The 25,088-nt window shown below is 40.5% G+C and overlaps 1 protein-coding gene and 2 long non-coding RNA genes across 3 annotated transcripts in view; all 3 read right to left on the bottom strand.

Moving 5' to 3' along the window:
- The window catches only part of LOC116537736, a 196,714-nt gene that overhangs the window by 73,264 nt on the left and 98,362 nt on the right, over positions 1-25,088 (bottom strand). The gene's annotated exons all lie outside the window — the stretch shown is intronic.
- Positions 6,204-23,806, bottom strand: LOC116537739. The gene is made up of 3 exons (XR_004263298.1): positions 23,794-23,806; positions 18,816-18,820; positions 6,204-6,359 (listed from the first exon to the last, which is right to left on the bottom strand). It is a non-coding gene; the product is annotated as an uncharacterized LOC116537739 (long non-coding RNA).
- NPAP1 (nuclear pore associated protein 1) lies at positions 10,428-15,240 on the bottom strand. Its single transcript, XM_032260002.1, has one exon. It carries the CDS (start codon positions 14,556-14,558, stop codon positions 11,124-11,126), a length of 3,435 nt encoding a protein of 1,144 aa, XP_032115893.1. The 5' UTR covers positions 14,559-15,240; the 3' UTR covers positions 10,428-11,123.

The raw sequence follows: 25,088 nt of genomic DNA, 5'->3' as shown, positions 1-25,088 counted from the left end.
GGAGGCTGAGGCAGGAGAATTGCCTGAACCCAGGAGGCGGAGGTTGCGGTGAGCAGAGATTGCGCCATTGCACTCCAGCCTAGGTAACAAGAGCGAAACTCCGTCTCAAAAAGAAAAAAAAGAATTCTCATCACATGTTATTATGAACAGCTCAATAGTTTCCCAGTGATTAAAAACAAGACAATGATGTCTATTCTCACCACTTATATTCAACATTATACTGGAGGTGATAGTGAGGGCAATTAGGCCATATTTAAAAAGAAGAATTCAACCATATTTAAAAGGAAGAATTCAAATTATCTCTCTTCAAAAATAACATGGCCTTTTATATATAATCTCGAAGGATATACTAATATATAATTAGAACTAAAATAAATCAAGTTCAACTTTGCAGAATACAAATCAATATACAAAAATTAATTTTATTTGTATACTGTAGCAATCAAGAATGTAAAGGTAAAACTCAAAAAACAATTCCATTCAAAATATCATCAAGATATAATTAGGCATAAATTTAACAAAATAATTGCAAGATATGTGCACTGAAAACAAAAAGATATTGAATAATTTAAAGAAAGTAAATAATTTGAAAAATATTTGATGGTCATTGATCAGAAGGTTTAATAGTCTTAGGATGGCAATACATTCAAAATGGATCTACAGATTCAAGACAATTCCTGTTGAAATCTTAGCTTTCTAGGCATCACATTATCCATTTTAAACTATACTATAAGGCTATAGTGCCCAAAACAGCATGCTACCAGTGCCAAAACAGACACATAGACCAATGGAACAGAATGGATAAACCAGAAATAAAACCACACACCTAAAGCCATCTGATCTTTGACAAAATTGATAAAAATAAGCAACGTAGGAAAGACTCCTTATTCAATAAATGGTGCTAGGATAGCTTACTAACCACATGCAGACGAAACTGGACCCCCGTCTTTCACCATATGCAAAAAGTGACTCAAGATGTATTACATTTTTGAATGGAAAACCTCAAGCTATAAGAATCCTGGAAATCCAAAACAAAGACAAACAAATAAAAGAACAGAGAAGATATCCCTTCCAATGTATATTCTGAGGCTATTTTACCCAGACACCTCAACTAAACAAACATTAGATGAAAAGGAAATTACAGACGAATATGACTTAAAGAATATAGAGGCAAAACTCCTCAAGGAAATACTAGTAAATAAATCAGCAACATATATAAATGATTATGCATTGTGATCAAGGGTATTTATCCCAAGAACTTTGGTTCAACATACAAAAGTAATTATACATTCATTGTGTTAATAAAGAACGACAACCACATTGTCAACAGCCCCAAACCACCATTTTGCACATCAACTTTGAGAAATAATTTATGACTAAGTCCTCAAAAGCAATTGCTACAAAAACAAAAATTGACAAGTGGGACCTAATTAAAGAGCTTCTTCACAACAAAAGAAACTATCAACTGGGTAAAGAGACAACCTACAGAAGTTGGAGACATATTCACAAAATATGTATCTGAAAAAGGTCTAATATTCAGAATCTACAAGGAACTTAATTCAATGAACAAAAAAAACAAATAACCCCATTAAAAAGTGGGCAAGACATTTGCAGACACGTCTCACAAAAAGACATACAAGAAGCCATAAACATATGAAAAATGCTCAACATCACTAATCATCAGAGAAATGCATATTAAAACCATAATGAAATACCATCTCACACCAGTCAGAATGGCTATTGTTAAAAAGTAAAAAAACAACAAAAACCCAGAAACTGGCAAGGCTGCAGAGGAAAGAGAACACTTATTCACTGTTGATGGGAATAAAAATTAGTTTAGCCAGTTTGGAAAACAGTTTGGAATTTCCTATAGAACTTAAGATGGAGCTACTATTTGACCTGGCAAACCCATTACTAGGTATATATTCAAAAGAAAATTATTTGGGCATATATATCCAAAAGAAAATAAATAATTCTACCAAAAAGACACCTGCACTAGTATGTTCATTGTAACACCATTCACAGTGGCAAAGACACGGAATCAACCCACGTGCCTATCAATGGTGAACTGGATAAAAAAAATTTTGGTCCATATATACCATGGACACAGCCATAAAAAAGAATACAATCAAGTCCTTTGCAGCAACATGATTGCAGCTGGAGGCAGTTGTCCTAAATGAATTAACACAGGAACAGAAAACCAAATACTACATGTTGTCATTTGTAAGCGGGAGCTAAACACTGAGTACTCATTGAAATAAAATTGCCAACAATAGACACTGGTGTCTAGTAGAGTAAGAGGAGATGGGGGGTGGAGTTCACAAATTATCAGGTACTGTGCTCACTACCTGGATGACGGGATCATTTTTGTCCCAAACCTCATCACACAATATTCCCATGGAACAAACGTGCACATGTATCCTCTGAATTTAAAGTAACAATTGAATTTATTTAAAAAAAAAGTATAATACCTAACAGAAAAAAAATTTTTACCTTCCTTTGTAAACATTTTTTGGTAGTATTTGGCAAACTGTTTATAAAATTCCTACGGAAATGCAAGTGCTCCAGTACAGCTAAAACAATCTTGAAAAGGAGAACAAGTCTTGAGTCCTAGATTCATAATTCCTGATTTCAAAAGTTAATACAATGGATAGTAATCACAGCAATGCATTACTGGCATAAGGATAGACTGATAGGTCAATGGAATGGAATTGAGTGTCCAACAATTAACCTATGCATAAAAATATAAAATCAGTTGTAAAAGTTGAAAGTACAAATCCTATAGAGGAGAACATAGAAATACATTTTGGTTGCCTTAGGAAAACAATGGCTTGTAATACATCACACCAAAATAGAAATGTCACATATAAAAAATGGTAAAGTGATCTGCATCAGAATTGAATTTTGTGATTCAAATTCAAAGCACACCATCAAGAGTACACAAGCAAGCAGAGGCAATGTTTGCAAAACATATAGCTGAGAGAAGTCTACTGAATAGAAGATATAAAATATTCTTACAACTCAAAAATGAAAAATGAAATATTCTTTTTTTGGGCGGGGGGCGCAGAATTTCACTCCTTACCCAGGCTGGAGTGCAATGGCACTATCTCAGCTCACTGCAACCTCTGCCTCCTGAGTTCAAGGGATTCTTCTGCCTCAGCCTCTGGAGTAGCTGGGGTTACAGGCACCCGCCACCATGCCCAGTTAATGTTTTGTATTTTTAATAGATACAGTGTTTCAGCATGTTGGCCAGGCTGGTCTCCAACTCCTGACCTCAGGTGATCCACTCACCTTGGCTTCCCAAAATACTGGGGTTACAGGCGTGGGCCACTGCGCATGGCAAAAAATATAATTAAAAGTGGGTAGATGGTGTGAATATATATTTTCACAAAATCTCTTTAGAAATGTCTAATAAACATATAAAAATATGCTCATCATTTTTAGTCCTTAGGGAAATGCAAATCTACATCATCATAAGATATACTTCACAAATATTAAAGGCATATTCTTCAGTGGAACAAAGCTAGTTTGTAAAAACTACATAATATATAAATCCTTTTATATGATACTCTGGAAAGGTGAAGAAATAGGGATAGATAAAAGGTTCTTTACTTTGCTCTTTCAGATGGTAAAACCTAGAATTAGTAGACTTTTCCTGTAGCAAGGAGTACTCCTGGCCAAATTGTTGCTTCACGAACAAAAGGAATTAGGATTTCATGCAGAAATGGTGTATACTAGGACTGGGCAGGATACCAAGCAAATTAACCAGAAGTACCTCGTAAGGAATGAAAATAGGAAAATGGTAAACAACATATCAAACCAATGAAAAAGACAAACAACCAAACATAATAATCTGGGTATTTCAAAATGATATACGAATCATATAAAAGACTTTCCAATGAGCAACATTGGAACAATTTGAGCAACAAAATAGATAAACCAATGTAAGTATAGTTAAATCACGAGAAAAATATCAGAGAAATCCAAATTTAGGTGTGTCGATTTCATAAAAACGAAATGTCTCAGAATCTGTCAGCAAAATTCCATTTATCCCAGCAACATTTATATATATTTATATATTTCATTCTAAATTTTCTTGACAACCTTATAAAATCAGTTGATCATACCCTTTGGTGCCTAAGGGAGAAGTGGTATCTAAATGTGATGTGGGGAGCTTAGGTAGGATACTGAAACAGAAAAAGGACTTTAAGTGAAAAGATAATCTGAATAGAGTTAGGAAGTTAGTGAATAATAATGTACACCAATGACTCATTAATTATGAGAAATGTGCCACATTAATGTATGAGGAAAATAATAAAGGAAACTGTATGTAGGGTATTGGTAAGTACTGTTTACTACATTTGCAACTGTTCTGTAAATCTAAAACTATTCTAAAACAGAAAAGTTTGCCTTTTTTGTCAGTTCTGCCAAACTTAATAAACAGAACATTATCAACATTGTTGATGCCCCATTTGTGCATATCCCAGTTGCATTTATTTCTTCACCTGGTGAAGATTACTATTATTTTAAATTGTCTATTTGTCATTCTTTTATTTTTCTATAATTATTTTTATCTTTTAGTTTATATTTCCAAATAATATATTGTTTGGTATTTTATCTTTAAACTTGGATAAATATAAATGTCTAAATTAAGCCACAACCTTAGTCTAAGCATGATCTGATAGATCTATATTGTGAAACATTTATACAAAACACCTGACCAGTTCTTTTCAAAAAGGTCAATGTTATTTAAAATATGTGAACTCTGAAAAAATATTGCAGATTGGACAAGACCTGATGTGGCAGGCAGGCTTTAGCATGTCACAGTTTATTGGTAAACACAATCTTGTATTCAAATAATCTGATCCTGAGTTTGGACAGATGTGAGTTGCTTGTAAACAGCAAAATATTGCAAAGGTGCTGGGATGTAACTTGGATGATTATGTTACACAAGATTGTGACTTCTGTCTTCCTAGCAAACTCTCTCCTTTAGTGGCTTTGATGAAGCATTCTGCATTTGGGAGAAGCCAATATGGGAAGGAACTGAACGTAGCCGCAGACCAACAGCCAGCAAGGAACTGAGGCTCCTGGTCCAATAGCTTGACCAATACTTTGCAATATTACATTTAAAGTTAAACCAATTTCTCTTTCAGATAAGTGTATATTGCTTCAGAGGTAGTGTCAATACTTTGTGATAACAGAATACCCCAATTCTTCCCCTATAATCTTGATATAATTTCTTCCATTAATTTCACTTATATACAAGCATACCTCTATAAATATTTATGTATATGTGTTTATATATATAATATACATTAGCACACCTAATCAAATACATTGTTGATATTGTTATTTTAACAAGTGTTATATCTTAGATTAAACCTACTAAATAAAAAATAGTCTCTAAGGTAATCACTAAAAAATGATATGCTAAGAAAAGAGAGAAAATTGAAACAATAAAATAAATAATAAAATGCTAAAAAAAAAAAAAACCCACGCAAAGCAGAGAATGAATGGAAGAAGGACAAGGGCAATAACTAAAAGATAGTAGATATTAATCCAACTATATCAATAATGTCACTGAACATCAATTGTCGAAATATAATAATTAAAAGACAGATTTAAAAAAACACTAAAGTATATGTTGTTTACAAGAAACTCACTTAAAATATAAAGACAGATACAAATTAGAAGTAATTGAATGAAACAAATATATGATGCTAACATTAAAAGAAAGTAAGTACATTAATTTTTGACAGCACAGACTTGGAAGCAAGTAAAATTATCAGGGATAAACAAGGGCATCAGGTAATAATAAAATGGTCAGTTATCCAATAAGATATAACAATCTTGAACAAGTATACAGCTAACAATAGAGGGTCAAGCTACGTGAGGCAGAAAGTGAGAGAACTGTAAAGAAAAATAGATGAATTCACTATTGCTGTTGGAAAAGTCAACACGTTTCTATCAGAAATGGAAATATTCAGCAGACACAAAATCAGTAGGGACATATTTGAACTCAACACCATCACTCATTTGGATATAACATATCTATAGACCACTGAATCCAACAACAGGCAGAATATACATTCTCCTCCAGCCCACATGGACTCTTCCCCAAAATAAACAAGTTCTAGGACACAAAGCTCATCTTAAAATATTTAAGACAATAAAAATTGTACAATATATACTCTCTGACAAATAATACTTATCTCCTCTATTTTTTCCCCAGAATTCCTCCAGTTTCCTTTGAGAATCATCTTGCCTTTCCCTTTACAAAGTAAATGCTAGTCTGTGTAGTTTGCATGAAGTATACAGTTGCCCTCTATATGCAGTAAAATGATGGTTAACGGTTCAAGCTATTCTTGTGCCTCAGCCACCTGAGTAGCTGGGATTACAGGTGCGTGCCACCATGGCTAATTTTTAAATTTTTAAGAGAGATGGTGTTTTGCCATGTTGGCTACACTGGTTTTGACCTCCTTGACCTCAGGTGATCCACGCACCTTGAACTCCCAAAGTCCTGGGATTATAGGCATGAGACACTATGCCCAGCCTGACAAATTCATTTTTAAACAACCAATGTCTGGTGTTAATATTCTCTTTATATAGTACTGGGCTTCAATACTTCTCAGAACCCCTGCAGCTTTAGATGGCAAAACAGTAGCCATTTAGTAATTTGGAGTTAAGACACCTATAAAGTATCAATATTTTTGGTCTGTTGATTGCTTACATCTCATGTATCTTGAACTAATGCCCCCACTCACCAGAATATTTTAGACTGTTGGATTGACAATGTAATTACTTGCATAGCAGACTTATGCTTGGAAGTCTTGGCAACCCTCCCTGTAGGAATGCTTTATTCCCAAGAGAATATGCTCCTCTCAACACTGTCATGTTCCCATTAGGACCCTCCACATTCATGCCCTAAATAAATTATACTCTGCCTGTTGGAGTCCTGAATTATTCATGTATTTTCCTTGTTTTCATACACTGGTGGTTTCAGGTGAGGAAACCTCTGTTTAACCCAGCCTGAGGAATTTTCACTAGTCAATGAAAAAGTTGACCTAGTTTGTGTTTGGAACCACTTACTTCTAAGCACCCACCCAACCAACCCTTCTTTCTTTGCCCATAAACGTTCATTGTCCTCCATCCTATGAAACCTACTTCCAAGAAAGTCTCTGCTATCAGTCAACACAACTTAGTTTGTATTTAAAGGAAAGGTGCTGTTTACCTAAGAAAGACCATTTTTTAGCAGAGATTTTGTTTGGCTTCTCTTTTCTGGTATTTCCCATGCTCCATTCCATTCATTGCATAAATCCAGGATCTAGAACATGGCTATAAAACTTATCAACTCTTTGATTTTATGAGCCTCAATTTTCCTATCTGGAAGGCACATCTGAAGATGACACTCCTGTCCTGGGACTTCTGAGAGAGCCATTCCCAGCTCTTTCTCAGGAAAACAATGAACTGCTGTTTGGGAATCCCTCATTGCATCACATAACTCTGGGATCACAGCAGTGACTGGTTCAGGGAGGGCCTGGGCATGCTTCTCACAGTCGGGGGCAGTTTCTAGACCTCTAACATGAAGATATTTAGAGCAAGAAAGACAACCATCCACGAGTTAGAAATTCTCAAATTTTCCACAGGCCATTTTCTAGTTCATGATATACACATATATGGAAAATACTCTGCTTATTACTAACAAAGGCTTTAGACTCACATCCTACAGAAAAAATTTTTTTTATCTTATGAGATAAATGAGGACTTTGGTGAGCTGTCATATGAGGCCTGAAGCAGTGTTTGGAACAATAGGAAACATGGACTGTCTGCATCATACTTCCCTAGAGTGCTGCCTGAAATCCAAATTTCTGGTTTTACCACAGATCTAGAAAATTAGGACGATACAGCCAGAATTAGACACTTTAAAAAAATTAGTGATTAGTGAGCATTTCCGGCATAAACTAAAAGCAGTTTGGATGGTTCCTTTAGGCCTCTTTCTTCTGAGACCATATCCTTATTTTGGTCTTACCACTCCCAAACCAGTGGAGGAGGCTCAAGTTTTCTGGAAAAGGAAGGGATTCAGTCAAATAAACAATATTATTTGAAAATTAAAAAAAAACAAAAAAACAATTTTTTATGTGAAAAGTGTTCAAGGAAAAAGTCTGTCTTATCAGGATCATAGCATTTATATTTAGCTTGAGGCCTTTTTAAAAACTGTCAAGAAGTAAGAATTTTAAAAATATGTCCCTGGTAATATTGCAAGGGTGTAGGACTATTAAAAGAAAAGTAAATTACCACTCTGCTTCTGAAAGGCAGTTCTGATTACAAAAGGTAGGTGATTATCTGGCTAGGAAGCAGGAGCTTTGATCCTTTGGAACTGTACTAAACAACTCAGAGTGAATAAATCAGGCCCCAGGTTACCAGGAAGAATCCAGTAGTTTCTCTGCAATGGTTTTCTTCCAGGCCTAATCTCATAAATGTTTTAGTCTCAGTTATCATATTTTTACAGTGTTTGCTTCATATAAGTAAGTACTTTTATGTTCCTAAAAAGGGGTTCTTCTATTTGAATTGCCTAGGAAAGGCAAATAGGGCACAATTGCCCAAGGAACTCACTCGTTAGCTATACATATATATGTATATTCCATATCTATCAATCTATCTTTATTAGTCAGTTCTGATTGCTACAAAAATGCCATATACCAATAGCTTCAACAACGTACATTTATTTTCTATAATTCTAAAGTTTGGGAAGTCTAAGATAAAGGCAAATTCTGTTTCTTGTGAGGCCTCTTTTCCTTGCTTACAGGCAGCTACATTCTTGGTACACCTTCACATGGCAATTACATGGAGCACTGGTGTTTCTTCTTATAAAGGCACAAATCCCATCATGGGGGTTTCATCCTCATGATATCATCTAAACCTAATCACCTCCCCAAAGTCCCACCTCCTAATACCATCACATTGGGAGTTAGGGCTTCAAAATGTGAACTTTTGGGGGGACACAAACATTTAGACCATAACTCATCTATCTATCTATCTATCTATCTAGTCTATCCATCCATCCATCTATCCATCTGTATCTATAAAACAAATTACAACAATGGTTTATAAGTCATTTCCCTACATTATTTCATTTCATCCTTTCAAAAATCTTGTGAGATACACAGGCCATAGCAAAAGTAATGATTTCACTAAGACTCTTGAAGGTTGAATCAACTGTTTGTTCTTATATAACTAGTAAATATCGGAGCAAGGAATTTCACTTACATCTTCTCTGTCCTACTTTTCCCTATCCCTTCCTCCCACTTGCTGATTCCATTCCAGCCACATTTCCTTACTAACTGCTCCTGAGAACACCAGGCATTCTTCCTCTGAGCCTTTGCAATTATCTGGAATGATCTTTGCTCACATATCTGGCTCAACTGCTTCTCTCTAGACTTTGTTTAAATTTACCTTCCCAGTGAGGCATGTCTGAAACTCCTGCTTCTATGTCTGAAACTCCTGCTTCTATCTACAATCTCAATCCTCCATGTATTTCTTTAGTTTCCATGGCACATTTGTTATTGGCTTATTTACCAGATGATTTACATGTTTATTCCTTCTTTTCTCCCGTTCAAGTAGAATGCAGGGTCCACAAAGTCAGAAATTTTGCCTTTCTGTCCAAGACTAGAGAGAACTGGGCCAGAGGTAGGGTCAGCCAAGTTAACAGTCAAGTCAGGGAGGGTGCAGCTCATGATACATACAGGTTTCCCTGTACCCTCCACAGTGTAGAAGACCACTCTAATACAGTGCAGTTCCAACTGGGCTCATCTGCTCCCCAGTCACCAATAAACACACACACGCACATACACATACACACTCACTCACTCTCTCTCTCTCTCCCCTTGTGGTTTTGGGCCTCCAACTTCTGTAGGGAGAAAAAAGGTTAAATCTAACTTGAGGGAACTGAGCCCATTCTTCCTGGAACAACATCCATTTATGCGAACTGTATGTGGAAGGAGATTGGTTCTTATTTCTTGAGATCCTTGACAAGAGTAAGAAATGATTTGGTGGCTCCTAAGAAGGCCTTGGCAGGTACAAGTGTCACTAGTGGCTGCTTTCCATCATAGGCACAGTCAATGTGACCAGGACATCCAAACACAAGTATTTAATTAACAATGCTGGCTCCTCTAGGCCAGGCACAGTGGCTCACACCTGTAATCCCAGCACTTTGGGAGGCTGAGGCAGGTGGATAACTTGAGGTCAGGAGTTTGAGACCAGCCTGACCAGTAAGATGAAACGCCTCTCTACTAAAAACACAAAAATTAACTGGGTGTGGTGCCATGTGTCTGCAGTCCCAGCTACTCAGGAGGGGAAGACAGGAGAACTGCTTCAACCAGGGAGGTGGAGGTGCAGTGAGCACAGATTGTGCCACTGCATTACAGCATGAGCGATGGAGCAAGGCTCCATCTCGAAAACAAGAACAAAAGCAAACAAACAAAAGAAAACAATGTGGCTCCTCTAAAGTCAAAAGGAGCACCTTGGTTGGGCAGGTCCATAGTATTTTTACTGAAAGGGAAACTAGAGGTTTCTCCCTACAAATGTCTGGGGCTATCCCCTATTGCACCACCTGTGTTTAGCCAGGTGGTCCTCAGGTGCTTTGTGTGAATGGGAGAACATAAGGATAACCAGTCACAACCGTTATGTTGCTGACCCTCACTGCATGGTTTGTGCTTTGTCCATGTGAGCCCCAGGTGCTTTGCTGATACATGGGCACATGAGGGCCTCCCATCAAGTGAATACTGACACTCCTGGAAGATGTACCATCTGTGTTTTGTCCAGGTGGGCCTTAGGTACTTTGTTGGTAGGTGGATACACAAGGACCTCCCATTAAAGGTATGTTGGCATTCACTGCTGATGAACCATCTGTGTTTTGTCCAGGGGGGTCCCATGCGTACTAATGGAGAAAAGGAGCATAAGGGCCTCCAACCACAGGGATGTTGTTGTCTTCTCCTGGTGCATGACCTGAGTTCTGGAGAGGTACATGGCAGGCACTTGGCATGAAGGCGAAACAAGAACCATTCATAGGGATAACGCTGGTGTTTACAACTGATGTGGTGTGGTCAGGTGAACCACAGGTGGTCTTATGGAAGTTGGAAACAGAGATGTCTCCTAACATATGTTTCTTGCCCATAGTGGTAGGTGCTTGAAGTGTAGAATTTTTTCTCTGTCCATGTATGCTGCAGGATGCACTGTTGAAAAGCAGGAACACAAGGTCCTCCAACCATGGATTTGGTGCCATCGCCTCCCATACTACTGCCTGAATGCTGGGTAGGTGGCTCGAAGCCAGGAATATAGGTGGCAGCAGAAAGATATACAGGAATGTTGCTAGTGCCTTGTGGTGCAGCAGCCATGCTGTGGCTAGCTGAATCCCAGGTTACCTGACCAAATGGGGGAACAGAAGTGGTGCTGGGTATCCCATTTTGTCGTTGTCCAGTGTTGAGTTCTCCTGATGTGGAACTGGGGCCTGGCAGAGACATGCTGAACCCAATGCTCCCACCATCCATAGGGGTTCCAGGTCCCATAATCACCTGTGGGCCTAGAATAGTATTTCCAACCAGTGAGGTACTGTCCCCAGTGACAGGCATCCCAGTGGCAACTCTAAATTCAGAAGTCTTTGCTATACCATTGGGGAAAGCACTTGCGTTGTGACCCTTGGCTGGCTGGCCATTAATAGGTGTGCCAAATGCAGAATATGGTGATGTTAACTCTGCAGAAGGAGATGGTAAGCCTGTAACTGGTGCTGGGGTTGCTAGATTCCCCAGAATAAAAGAACTGTCAGATTTTTGCTGCTCATCAGTGGCCCCAAGTGTGGAATGAGAGATGGTTCCTGTATTTAAAAGATGGCTGGAAGTTGTGGCTGGTCTCCTGTCTGCATGTGTAGGCAAACTGGTGGAGACTTGGGCTGAGGCATTGCTGTCACTGGGTAGTGTGTTCTCAGAACCAGAAAGCCCAACATAAAATTGGATGTACTCCTTCCTGGAGACAAAAGTAGACTGCAAGATGACAGTTTTGGAAGGAGGGGTGGTATTCATAGCATTGGTGTCAATGGCAGGCTTGGATAATGATGCTGCAGAGGCATTGCTCACTAAAGTGGAGGTATCTGGAGGAACCATGATGGGAAGGCTCGGAAAAACATGGGCACTGGGGAGAGAGGCTGTCTGCTGCTGCCCCTTGGGGGCCCCAAATTTGGGCTGAGCGGTGCCTCCTGGATTTGAAAGATAGTTGGAAATTGTAGTTGGTCCCCTGAATGACTGTGCAGGCAAGCTGGTGGAGCCTTGGGCTGAGGCAATGTTGCCACTGGGCCATGTGTTCTCAGAACCAGGAAGCCCTGTGTAAAATGGGAGGCACTTCTTCCTGGAGACAGAGGCAGACTGCAAGGTGGCAGCCTTGGAAGAAGGAGTGGCATTCATAGCATTGGTGTCAATGGCAGGCTTGGATAATGATGGTGCAGAGGCACTGTTCACTAAAGTGGAGGTGTCTGGTGGAGCAATGATGGGAAGGCTTGGAAAAACACAAGCACTGGGGAGAGAAGCTTTCTGTTGCTGACCATCAAGAGCCCCAGATTTGGATTTAGAGATGGCTTCTTTGCTAAAGAGTTGGTTAAAACTTGGGGTGGTGTCGTGGAATATAAACGTAAGGGGAGGTATGTAGACTGATGTCTTTCCTGGGTACCTCTGCTCTGTACTGCAATGTATTTGGGAAATTGGGAGAGAGCTCACCCTGGAGCTTGGAGAAGATGTGAAAACAACAGCCTGAAAAGGGGTTGCTGTATCCATGTTAACTGTTTCATGGTCTACTGCAGTCTGTGAGGTTAAGTGGGCAGATGTGTTTTCTGTGATAGTGGAAATGACTGATGTGGAATTCATAGGCTTGCTGGTGATAACTGAGGTCATGGTAGAAGGGGCTGGAAGAGGAGTTGGGAAGGAAAGAGGAGGAGGGGAATCTACAGGGATAGGTATTGGGGACTCCCATCTGAAGGGAGGCTTGAGGGAGAAGGGTGTGGGGCTAGGAGGTGTTGGGGGGTTAGAAGCAGGAGGTGCTGCACCTACGACTGAATGACAAGAGTCTCCTTTCTCATTAGACTGACACCCCAAAATGGGAACAAAGTCAGCAGGAAGGGCCAGAGGAGAGTTAGGGATTGTGAATGTTATTTTCTGATCCATTTTTGGTGTGGTGGAAAGTGGAGGGACAGGAAGGATGAGGGGTCTGGTAGCCAGGTCAGCCAAGTCAGGGATGGGTGAAGGAGCTGGGACCTGCGAAGTGGAAATGGAAGTGGCCAGGGGCAGGGAGTCTGTAGTCTCCACTGGTGGGGAGAAAGAAGGGGCAAGTTGGGTGACGCTGCTGCTTGTCATGGCCTCTGTTTCATCCTCCAAGCTTCTGCTCTTCCTTTTATACCCGAGGCTCTTCTCCAAGGTGCCCAGGTCTCCCTCAACAGACAGGCAGGGGAGCTTAGCAGGTGGGGGAAGCTCACCTCGATCCCACAGCAATGGCAGTGAAGGGGGCAGTGGCAGCAGCAATGGAATTGATATTTTCCTTTTGCAGGGCCTGTTGTGGGCAGCTCTGGGAGGGGCAGCGCTCCTTGGTGGAATACCTGAAGGGTTCCCATCGGCCATCCAGTTTCCAGACATCAGCGGCCTGGGCAAACCTGGAGAGCTGGGCAGTCGCTCTTCATTCAGCACTTCTGCAGTCAACTTCTGCGGCAGCAGGAGGCAGCCCTGGGCTGGCTCAGGGGGCACTGTTGCATCAGGATCAGCCTGCCCAAGATGCAGGGCATATCTGGCCTGGCTGTGTGCTCTGGGCACGGCACGGCCTTCTAAGCAGGAGCTCGATGGAGACGCCTGGGCCTTCTCAGTCAAGTTGTTTTCTGAGCACTTATGGTGCACATTTCCCTCCAGAGGCTCAGGGCTGCATCTGCAGGGGGCAAGGTCTCCCTGGGTGCCCTGGGACCTGGATGTGGATGACGCTTCACCGTTGCTAAGGAGGGCCCTCCTCTCGTCATCCTGCCCTTCGATCTGCACTGAAGCCTCATCCTTCATCACTCTTCTGGGCCCTTCTTGGGCCCGCACCTCGGTGTCCTCTGGGAGAGTGGCTGGGAGGGGCTTCCTGGCCCTGACTGTCGACTCAGATAGTGAAGGTAGCAGGAGGGTGAACACGCGGCTGGGAGGAGGGATCCTCACAGAGGTGGGGTGTCTGAAACTCGGGGGGTTCCGAGCAGGCAGCACGAGTGTGTTCTTCGGGGCCGGACCCCAGCCCACAGCCGGCAGGACGCCCAGCGGGGTGGCCGCAGTCCTCGGGAGAGGACACTGCCTCTCAGGGGCAACGAAGACGCTGGCCGGTGAAGGCCTGCGACGGGCATTCCGGCGGAACAGGCCGCGGAAAGGGCGCGGGGCGGGTGCGGAGTGAGCCCGGCCGGGCAGGGAGGCGTCCCGGGACAGGGGAGCGGGGGCGCCACGCCCTGGCCCCGGCAGGGACCGGCGACGGCACCTGGGTCTAAGTTTACCAAGTAAATTGCCCATTTAGAGCTAGCTGTGGCGCCTACCGTACAACAGGGTCAGCAGCGGACGCAACTCTCTTCAGCCACCGCCTCCTCTGGCGGCCGAGCAAACGCTGACTGGCCCGGCGCCTGCGACGCCTCCACGACGTTCCTCACAGAGCCGGGGCGCGCCAGCGTAGGCGCCAAAGGCAGGCGTCAGAGGGCAAAGGGCAAGGCCCCATCGGCCCCTGCGGCCTCCCGGCCCCGGAAGCCCGGCGGCTGGTGGCGACTGTTGCACTGCTGGGCCGCTACGTGGGAACGGCTGCGGTCCCATCCGCCAGAGTTCCCGCCTGGGCTCCGGCTCTGCGTGCTGCTCAGCCCTGGCCCAGCGCTGTCGCACGCCCTGGCCCTGTGTCGGCCGGCCCTGTCCCTAGGTTCACAGACAGCGCATCCTGCTTGAAGTTGAGCACAGGGAAACCCATATCGTGCCAGGCTCCTCCAGGACCTCCGCAATGCCTCTGTGCTGCCTGGAGCCAGGCGTGCCTTCCCTATGGCGCCAGGGTCACCAGCCAGGCCGTGAGGGTTTCCAAAGAGGGGACCTGGTGCCTTAACCTGCCCGGATGCTGCGCCCTACAACATCCCTTCCTGGCAGGCAGGGCCTCTTCTTTTCACAAATTTGTTTTAAAACAACATTTAAGGCCAGGCGCGGTGGCTCACGCTTGTAATCCCAGCACTTTGGGAGGCCGAAGCGGTGGATCACCTGAGGAGACCAGCCTGACCAACATGATTGAAACCCCGTCTCTACTAAAAATACAAAAATTATCCAGACGTGGTGGTACCCGCTTGTAATCTCAGCTACGAGGGAGTCGGAGACAGCAGAATCGCTTTAACCCGGGAGGCGGAGGTTGCAGTCAGTCGAGATCACCTCACTGCACTTCAGCCTGGGCGAGAGAAGGAGACTCCATCTCAAAACTATCAACCAACAACAACAACAACATGTAAGTCTTAGGCTACTCCTCAGGCCATTGATATGACAGTGGCCCAGCCAGGCTTTGAACCCTGGCCTGTGTGCGTCCTTATCATAGACGCCATCATATATTCTCATTATTTTCTGTAGTCCTTAGAGAACCTAGCATGCAGCACATCTGTACTAAGCACACGTATGCCTGCGGAGAGATTCTTACTTCACCTTCTAAGTTGATCACGGCAAGCCCTGGGCTCAAGTCTCTTCTGAAAACAGATTAGGGACCACCAGCAGTCAGCAAAGGACCATCCCACACTGTTCTTCTAATTGAGCATTACAGCCCAGATTTCCTTTTTGGTCTAGTTTGAAAGATCTAAATATGTAAAGATTATAGTCCTTTCCTGAAAGAAATTCACCAGTGGATTAATCCAAATGGATAAGCCAGTTCTCTGGCCTTCTTGTAATACATTAGAAAGCAAATTCATCATGTATTTGCAAGTTAGTAGTGGAGCAATGTATTGGATATAAAATATGATTAACACAATTTGGTCATTGTCAGCATGGCCCACTCTTTACTACACAATACTGTCACCTAAGTATAACTATACTTATTCTTATGCCCAAGGAAGGAGACATAATATTGGTTGTCAGGACAAAGGAAATATGTGTTACTGTCTTAAGAGCTGGAAGTTTCAGCATGAAAAGAAATATTTAGAAAATCCTATAGATGACTTTATCTAGTTTTAATCTTTTTTCTTTGGTTTATTTAACTGGATTGCTTTTTTCTCTTTGGGCTGATGTTGTGTGCCAGACACAGGACACACAGAAGTTCCAGAACCCATAATCAGAGATCAGTAAAAATATTTAAGTGTATTTTTTAGTTTAAAAAATTGATTTAAAATAACATCAGACATAGTTAACATAATACAACACTCATTTTATCCCTCTGCCTATATATTTTATAGTATGTCAGAGTAAATGTGGACTTCCATACCCAACAAAGCTTATGTTTGTAAGATACAAAGTTTGGCTCAGACTCAAATTCTGTTTAAAAAGAGGAGACATTATAAATTCTTCCTAACCTCTCAGGGAACAGAGAAATGATTTAAAGTTATGACATTTAATCATAATTCCTTGATACCATTTGAGGAGAGTTCAATAAGAAATAATCTCTTGATTGTATTTGCTTGAACAAAAATAACAAGCTGATACAAATTTTGGACAACATTTCCCAGAAGAACTCTGAAACAAGATGATTAAATGTCAGGCTTATTTGAAAACAATAAATTATTGTTACTTTCCCCTAATTTTTCCCCAAATAGGAAAAGTTCATTAAACAAATAATATTGGGGCTTCAGGACAATAAAAGGAGATTTGGACAAGGGTATTCCAGAAAAATCCACCTCTTTGTCTTGTCAAATGTGAATAGATGCTTTTTAAAAATATAATCTTACTTGTCCTTGCGAGGCAAATGGTTATTCTGAGATCATTTTTGACTTAGCAGAAGCAGACATATTGAGATTGAAATTTGCCAAGGCAAAATATTTTCCAAAAATCTAATAATTATATAAACATTGTAATAGCAATAATTCATAATTGCCAGGTGAGATTACTTTTTTTTTTTTTTTTTTTTTGAGACAGAGTCTTGCTTTTTCACCAGGCACCAGGCTGGAGTGCAGTGGTGCAATCTCGGCTCACTGCAACCTCCACCTCCCAGGTTCAGGCAGTTCTCTGCCTCAGCCTCCCGAGCAGCTGGGACCACAAGCATGCACCACCACACTCAGCTAACTTTTGTATTTTAGTAGAGACCCAGTTTCACTGTGTTGGCCAGAACTGTCTCAATGTCTTGACCTCGTGATCCACCCGCCTTGGCCTCCCAAAGTGCTGGGATTACAGATATTGCTTTTAATCTGATAATTTTTTTTTTTTTTTGAGACGGAGTTTCGCTCTTGTTACCCAGGCTGGAGTGCAATGGCACAATCTCGGCTCACCGCAACCTCCGCCTCCTGGGTTCAGGCAATTCTCCTGCCTCAGCCTCCTGAGTAGCTGGGATTACAGGCACACGCCACCATGCCCAGCTAATTTTTTGTATTTTTAGTAGAGACGGGGTTTCACCATGTTGACCAGGATGGTCTTGATCTCTTGACCTCGTGATCCACCCGCCTCGGCCTCCCAAAGTGCTGGGATTACAGGCTTGAGCCACCGCGCCCGGCCTAATCTGACAATTTTTAAAGCACCCTCCAGTCATATCAAATGAATTGCTGGGTGGCCAGTTTTGTATAGAATTGTGGTAGTGACAATAAACCATACCTGGCACCCTGTGGTTGAACACTCTCACCAACAATCCACTGTAAGTAATACAGAGTTAATGGGAGGACACACTGAATCCTCTGGACTTTACTGACTCATGAACCTCATTTAATAAACTTTTTCCCTAAAATAATTTTGGTCTCCTATTCTCTCTTGTGAAGAAAAGTACTCTGGAAAAAGAATTTGGAGGAAATAAACTTTATTCCAGTGAATGGTTTGCAAACTACATCCTTGGGTACAAAACAATGGTGGATTCCTGAAAACAAAGGGAAGACTTGGGTTTTACAGCAAAAGTTCCCTGACCAGGTTCCCAAATAAGATTCTTTACGCAAATGAAGGTTTGAAACTGGCCCAGTGCAGTGGCTCACGCCTGTAATCCTGGCAGTTTGGGAAGCCAAGCCTGGTGGATTACCTGAGGTCAAGAATTTGAGAGCAGCCTGGCCAACACAGTGAAACCCTGTCTCTGCTAAAAACTATAATATATCCTACTAATAATAAAATAAAAAATTAGCTAGGTGTGGTGGTGCATGCCTGTAATCCCAGAGACTTCGGAGGGTAAGGCGGTAGAGGTTGCAGTGGGCCGAGATTATACCATTGCACTCCAGCCTGGGAAACAGAATGAGACTGTCTCAAAAAAAAAAAAAAAAAAAAAAAGAAAGAAAAAGAAAGAGAAAGACTGAGCCCTGATTGTCTGAGTCAGGTGAGCTCTAATTTGCTGGTTCAGTTGGGGGAACTGATTTTGGGGGAACTCAAAGTATCTGTATGAACTCTAGTCAGCAAATGACTGCTTGGCTCTATTTTAAATTTAGGCCCAGTTAGCTACACAGGATTCATTTAGAAGGACTGGCTCTTTCAGGTTCACATTTGCCCACACTCTTGTGCCCTTTACTATAACCAGGGCTCAGTAAGAACAGACTGACTTTGTGCAGCTCCTTGTTAGAGTAGCCTTTTCTTGATTGTTTCATCTGTTTCCCCTCCAGTTAACTTTTTGCTTTTCAAAATCTTTCTGTTGGTGATGAATTCCACAATCTCTTGGCTTTCATTGGTCTACTAAATTTTGGTATTTGTATACTTTTATTTAAGTACAATTTCAGGAGGAACACAAAGTAAACGTGTCTATCACCTTGAACTGAAAGTTCCTGTTCATTCTAGAAGCCAACCTTCCCATAGGAGAAAACTACCCTTAGTATTAACAGATGTAGCATTCAAGATGTTTACTTTTCTTGAGGAATCAATCACTAAGGATTTAGGATATGGTAATTTCTGTATGGGGAAAGAATAGCTATCCTAGGAGTTGACTGGAAGATTAAATTCCATAATCAATATAGATATGCTTTGTAGAATTTTAAGTTCTATGAAAATGTTTGATATTATTTTTTGTTACTATATAAATTTTATTTATGACTTTTTTATGTAAGACAGTGCTTTTTGGTTGGCTGTTTAGAAAACCAAACTGCACTTTTCATTAGCTCAATGGAAATGAATGGCATTATTTATGAAGGTTGAGGTTGAAGCCATAGATGTTTCTCAATATCTATTACTTCATATTTTTTTCAGCAACTAAATTACTCTTATATTCCTCTTTCCAATTTTATTGAGCACCTATTCCAGTCAGATGCCTTATTTCAGGTTTTGGCAAATATTTTCTAGATTTTAGATATTTAAGTTGTTGCAGGCCAAATGCAGTTTCTGAAGCTCCTCTTCCTCCTCTTTTATCTCCTCCCTTTTATTCTTCAAGAGCCCTTTTAAAATGTAATAATCATTATTTGCTCACAGGACATACAAAGTGATCTGTAGGTCATTTTTTGCTAACCCCTGATCTATGTCTTTACTGAGTAGAAGGCACATCTTTGAGTAAATCACTTGTTTGAATCAGTTATTGTTCTCCCCAATCTTGTCCCTACAGTCTCTAATCGAAATGATATCCAGAGAGATCCTGTTGAAATATAAGTTAGATAATATCACTCAAGTCTCCTCAATGGCTTATTCAGAGCAAAGTGCCTCAGTCCTCAAAATGCTTCCAAAATCCTAGCAATCTGGGCTCTCCATTTCTTTTCTGACTTTATTTTCTTCTCTCCACTCTGATCTCTCTCCCCACAACACAGTGACATCATCCTTTCTGTTACCCGAATACTGTATGGACACTTTTGTCCATGGCCTTTCCATCTGACTGTTTTCTCTGCCATTAACACTCATTCCCCAGACACACACATTGTTGTTTCCAAGGATCCCATTATATTTCTTCTTAAATTTCACCTTTCACCTAATTTCAAATTGCAACCTTCCCCTACCAACTGACATTCTTAATCTCCTTTCCCTGCATTATATTTCTCCCTAGGACATATCTGATATACTATTTATTTTACCTACTTATTTAAATTTAATTTACATGTTTATACTTATGTTTATGTATTTGCTCATTCATTTTTGCCCCCCCCCCAAAAAAAATACAAGGTAGGAATATTTCCCCCTTTTTCACTGCTATATTCCTTGGATATACCTGTAAAACAGTACTTGACATTTGGTAGAGTATCAATAAATTTTCTTGAATGAATAAAGGTGTGGGTGAATTCGTGAATAAATCTCCAGGGTTTCTGAATTGAAGATTTGTGTGAAGAGGAAGGCAACATGGTTGGGACAGGGTACTGTATTTGGAGTTCTCTAATGTGTATCTTAATATATAGATTTTTGTTCATTTAAATAATTTTAACAGGAAACTGGTATAGGGAGACACATCACAACATTTTTATAGTGGATTCTGTAAGGTTCTTTTAAAGTATGCATAAGTATTAAAATATATGCATGTATATACGTATCTCTACTAATTGACTGAATGCTTTACAAGAGACATTTGAAGTAGCAAGTAACAGTATTCTTCATTTACAGATGAGCTTAACTGCTCAAGGTTACATTATAATGTAGTTATAAATGTAAAACTATACTGTGAGTTTTTGAGCAGGTCCTCCCTAGAAAGCTGTGACTTATTATTAATATCCTGATAACCCACAGAGATTTATTCAGCTGCCAACAATGTACAAACTACAGACTTAGTTATGGGCCATTCATTTTAATAAAGGGAAAAAGATTTATCCAGCACAAAAAGGGGAATACTAAATGTTGTTCTCTGTTAAGATAAACAATGGGAGCCAGGTGCGGTGGCTCATGCCTGTAATCCCAGCACTTTGGGAGGCCGAGGCAGGTGGATCACAAGGTCAAGAGCTCGAGACCATCCTGGTCAACATGGTGAAACCCTGTCTCTACTAAAAATACAAAAATTAGCTGGGCATGGTGGTCTGTGCCTGTAATCCCAGCTACTCAGGAGGCTGAGGCAGGAGAATTGCCTGAACCCAGGAGGCGGAGGTTGCGGTGAGCCAAGATCGCGCCATTGCATTCCAGCCTGGGTAACAAGAGTGAAACTCTGTCTCAAAAAAAAAAAAAAAAAAAGATAAACAATGGGAAAAGTAGGCTCCAGTCTTTTTAAAAGAGCTTGAGACCATCATATATGCATTATGGCCATGAGGATATTCAGCCAGGCTGCCCTTCTGTATCACTCAGAAGAATTCCCATATTATATAATTGTACTTATTGAAACAGATAAAGGACATTGGCTAATTAAGAATTCTTCAGCTTGATTTTTCCAGAAGTCTTGCCTGTAAAATAAAGATAGTTGGTCTGAACACATTCAGGTAGATAGAGGTTGTTAGAATCTTAACTTTAGCAGTGAATGAAGTGAGCTTATTTTATCTCTGCAGCCTCCCATATACCTATGTCCAACCTCTGGTTTGTGTTTGGAAAGAAGTAAAAATTAAAAATCAAGATAACTAACACAAATTATTTATTGATTTATATAAGCATGCAGAACTAAATGTGATGTAGTTCAAATATTTATTTCTTTTTAGTGTTGTATGTTTGGGAGAAGCCTTCAAGGTATCAGAAAACAAAATCCAACTATCCAGTTGGAAACCACAGTACATTTATCTGATCCGCAAAGTCTCCAAAAAGTAACACAATTTCTGTTTTGTAGCTTGTATGTGCACATGTATTTTTTTTCTTTTTCCTTTGTTTAACAATTGCAGTGGAAATGCTGTACAAAAATAACTCAATGTTTTTATGTCACTTCTTAATACACAGACATTCTACCCAAGCTCTCTATCTTCAGCTGACTGATGACTAAGAAAGGACTAAAAGGAAAAGCAGCTATGGGTTTCTCTCCTTTCCTCCTTTTTTCAATGTCATCAATTTCAGCATAAGTGGTAGCTAATACTGGAAAATAAAACAAATCAGAAAGAATGTGATGGAGTGTGGCCTCTTGGAGCTGTTAGCACCTTACTCAGTCATAGATGACTAGTTGATGCTTAGCATTCAATAATTTTTTATAGTTAATTTTCAGTCTTATATTCATTGCAGCTAACGATTTTAGGCACTGCTATGAAGGATTTTAATAGAAGAAAAGTAGATTCATCTGTTTTGGAACAAAGTTTATCAGTTTGACCTTTGGACCACCTGCATCACTCTTATCCTCCATAGACACTGAATGCCCCTCCCCCAACTAAGCTGTACACTTTTTTTTTTTTCATTATTCTTTTAAATTTATTTATTATACTTTAAGTTCTGGGATATATGTGCAGATTGTGCGGTTTGTTACATAGGTATACATGTGCCATGGTGGTGATTGGCTGCATCCATTGCTCCGTCATCTACAGTAGGTATTTCTCCTAATGATATCCCTCCCCAGTCCCCCCACCCCCTGCTATTACTCCCCTAGCCCCCCACGCCCCAGTGTATGATGTTCCTCTCCCTGTGTCCATGTGTTCTCATTTTTCAACACCCACTTATGAGTGAGAACATGAGGTGTTTGGTTTTCTGTTCTTGTGTCAGTTTGCTGGGAATGATGGTTTCCAGTTTCATCCATGTCCCTGCAAATGACATGAACTCATCCTCTTTTATGGCTGCATAATATTCCCTGGTGTATATATGTCATATTTTCTTTATCCAGTCTATCATTGATGGGCATTTGGGTTGGTTCCAAGTCTTTGCTATTGTGAACAGTGCCACAGTAAACATATGTGTGTACATGTCTTTATAAAAGAATGATTTATAATCCTTTGGGTATATAGCCAGTAATGGGATTGCTGGGTCAAATGGTATTCTACTTTTAGATCCTTGAGGAATCACCACAGTTTCCCACAATGGTTGAAATAATTTACAATCCCACCAACAATGTAAAAGCATTCCTGTTTCTCTACATCCTCTCCAGCATCTGTTGTCTCCTGATTTTTTAATGATTGCCATTATAACTGGTGTGAGGTGGTATCTCAATGTGGTTTTGATTTGCATTTCTCTAATGACCCATGATGATGAGCTTTTTTTCATATGTTTGTTCACTGCATAAATGTCTTCTTTTGAAAAGTATCTGTTTATACCCTTTGCCCACTTTTTGATTTTTTTTTCTTGTAAATTTGTTTAACTTCTTCATAGATTCTGGAAATTAGCCCTTTGTCAGATGGGTTGATTACAAAATTTTTTTCTATTCTATTGGTTGCTAGTTCATTTTTTTGATAGCTTCTTTTGCTGTGCAGAAGCTCTTAAGTTTAATTAGATCTCATCTGTCTATTTTGGCTTTTGTTGCCATTGCTTTTGGTGCTTTAGTCATAAAGTCCTTGCCCATGCCTATGTCCTGAATGGTATTGCCTAGATTTTCTTCTGGATTTTTAATGGTGTTAGGTCTCATGTTTAAATACTTAAACCATCTAGAGTTAATTTTTGTATAAGGAAGGGATTCAGTTTCAGCTTTCTGCATATGGCTAGCCAGTTTTCCCAGCACCATTTATTAAATAGGGATTCCTTTCCCCATTCCTTGTTTTTGTCAGGTTTGTCAATGATCAGATGGTCGTAATTGTGTGGCATTCTTTCTGAGACCTATGTTCTGTTCCATTGGCCTGTATTTCTGTTTTGGTAGCAGTATCATGATGTTTGGATTATAGTAGCCTTGTAATATAGTTACAATATAATATAGTTATAGTCAGATGGGGCCAGGCATGGTGGCTCACACCTGTAATTCCAGCACTGTGGGAGGCCGAGATGGGTGGATCACCTGAAGTCAGGTGTTCAAGACCAGTCCAGACTGGTCAGCTTTCACCAACATGGTGAAACCCTGTCTCTACTAAAATTAGAAAATTAGCTGGGTGTGGTGGCAGGTGCCTGTAATCCCAGCTACTTGTTAGGCTGGGGCAGGAGAATCGCTTGAACCTGGGAGGCAGAGGCTGGGGTGAGCTGAGATCACCCCACTGTACTCCAGCATGGGCCACAGAGCAAGACTCCAAGATTCCATCTCAAGAAAAAAAAAAAACAAACTTGATAGTGCCTGCAGAAGGCCACAAGACACTGAAAAAGAAAGCAATGATTACCTGTCAACCTTTTAGACTATGCGTGTGTCACAAGAATGTTTTGCCCATCATTTATACTTCCTCTAATGTTTCTTAAAACTTCTGATCTGGAGACACAACCCAGTAAGGGGGACTTAGAACATGAGTTCAATGTCTCTTCTAGGTTGCCAGCTGTTCCTATAAAGCTAAATTTCATTTCGCCAAAAGCTTGTCTCTTGAATTTCTGCTTTCAAGAGATAAGTGGTCCTTCGTTTGATAACATCATCTATCATCTATCCATCCATTCATTTTGTTGGTTCTGTCTCTCTGGAGAACCCTGAGTAATACAGAATTTGAATACAGGAAGGGTTGGAGAAGAAAAAAAATGTAGGAATGAGGCATTTGGCTTTGGCATTTCTAAAATTATATATCTAACCTTATTATAGCTAAAAATGCTAAGAACTCCACTTCTAGCTATACAGAGAACGCTGACATTCCATGGCATGAACTGTTTGCTTATAGAGAAAGGCAAATAACTGCATTTGATACTCCTATTCAACCACTGATAGGAGGAAAGAAATTTGGTGACTTTGACATCATAACTTCAAAAATTTTTGAAAACCAAGGTATACATGATATTGGTTGGTTGCTTCTAATGTTGCTGAGAAAAATAATTAAAGAAAAGGAACTCTCAGGATTATCTATGCATCAATAACCTTAGATCTTCCAACAATGCCCCGAGTGAGAATAATTTCTCTTGTAGTCACAGTGCTGAAATTTCTAGAAATCAAACACAAGCCCTTATCATGTGAATGGCTAAACTACAATGAAAGTTGAACTTTTGCCCTAGTAAATGAGGGTATTAGTTAAGAAAAAGGGGTCCCTGTAAATAAGATGGGAATCTTAGGGAAAACCTTGATGAGGTTGAGACAAT

Source organism: Sapajus apella, unplaced genomic scaffold (genome assembly GCF_009761245.1).
Source record: "Sapajus apella isolate SASKATOON/1434 unplaced genomic scaffold, GSC_monkey_1.0 scaffold113, whole genome shotgun sequence".
Lineage (NCBI taxonomy): Eukaryota > Metazoa > Chordata > Mammalia > Primates > Cebidae > Sapajus > Sapajus apella.
This window is presented reverse-complemented; position numbering and strand designations above follow the sequence as displayed.

What these genes read in the sequence shown, in the direction of transcription:
- NPAP1 (XM_032260002.1), bottom strand. Translation starts at nt 14,558, where the DNA reads ATGGGCAATTTACTTGGTAAACTTAGACCCAGGTGCCGTCGCCGGTCC.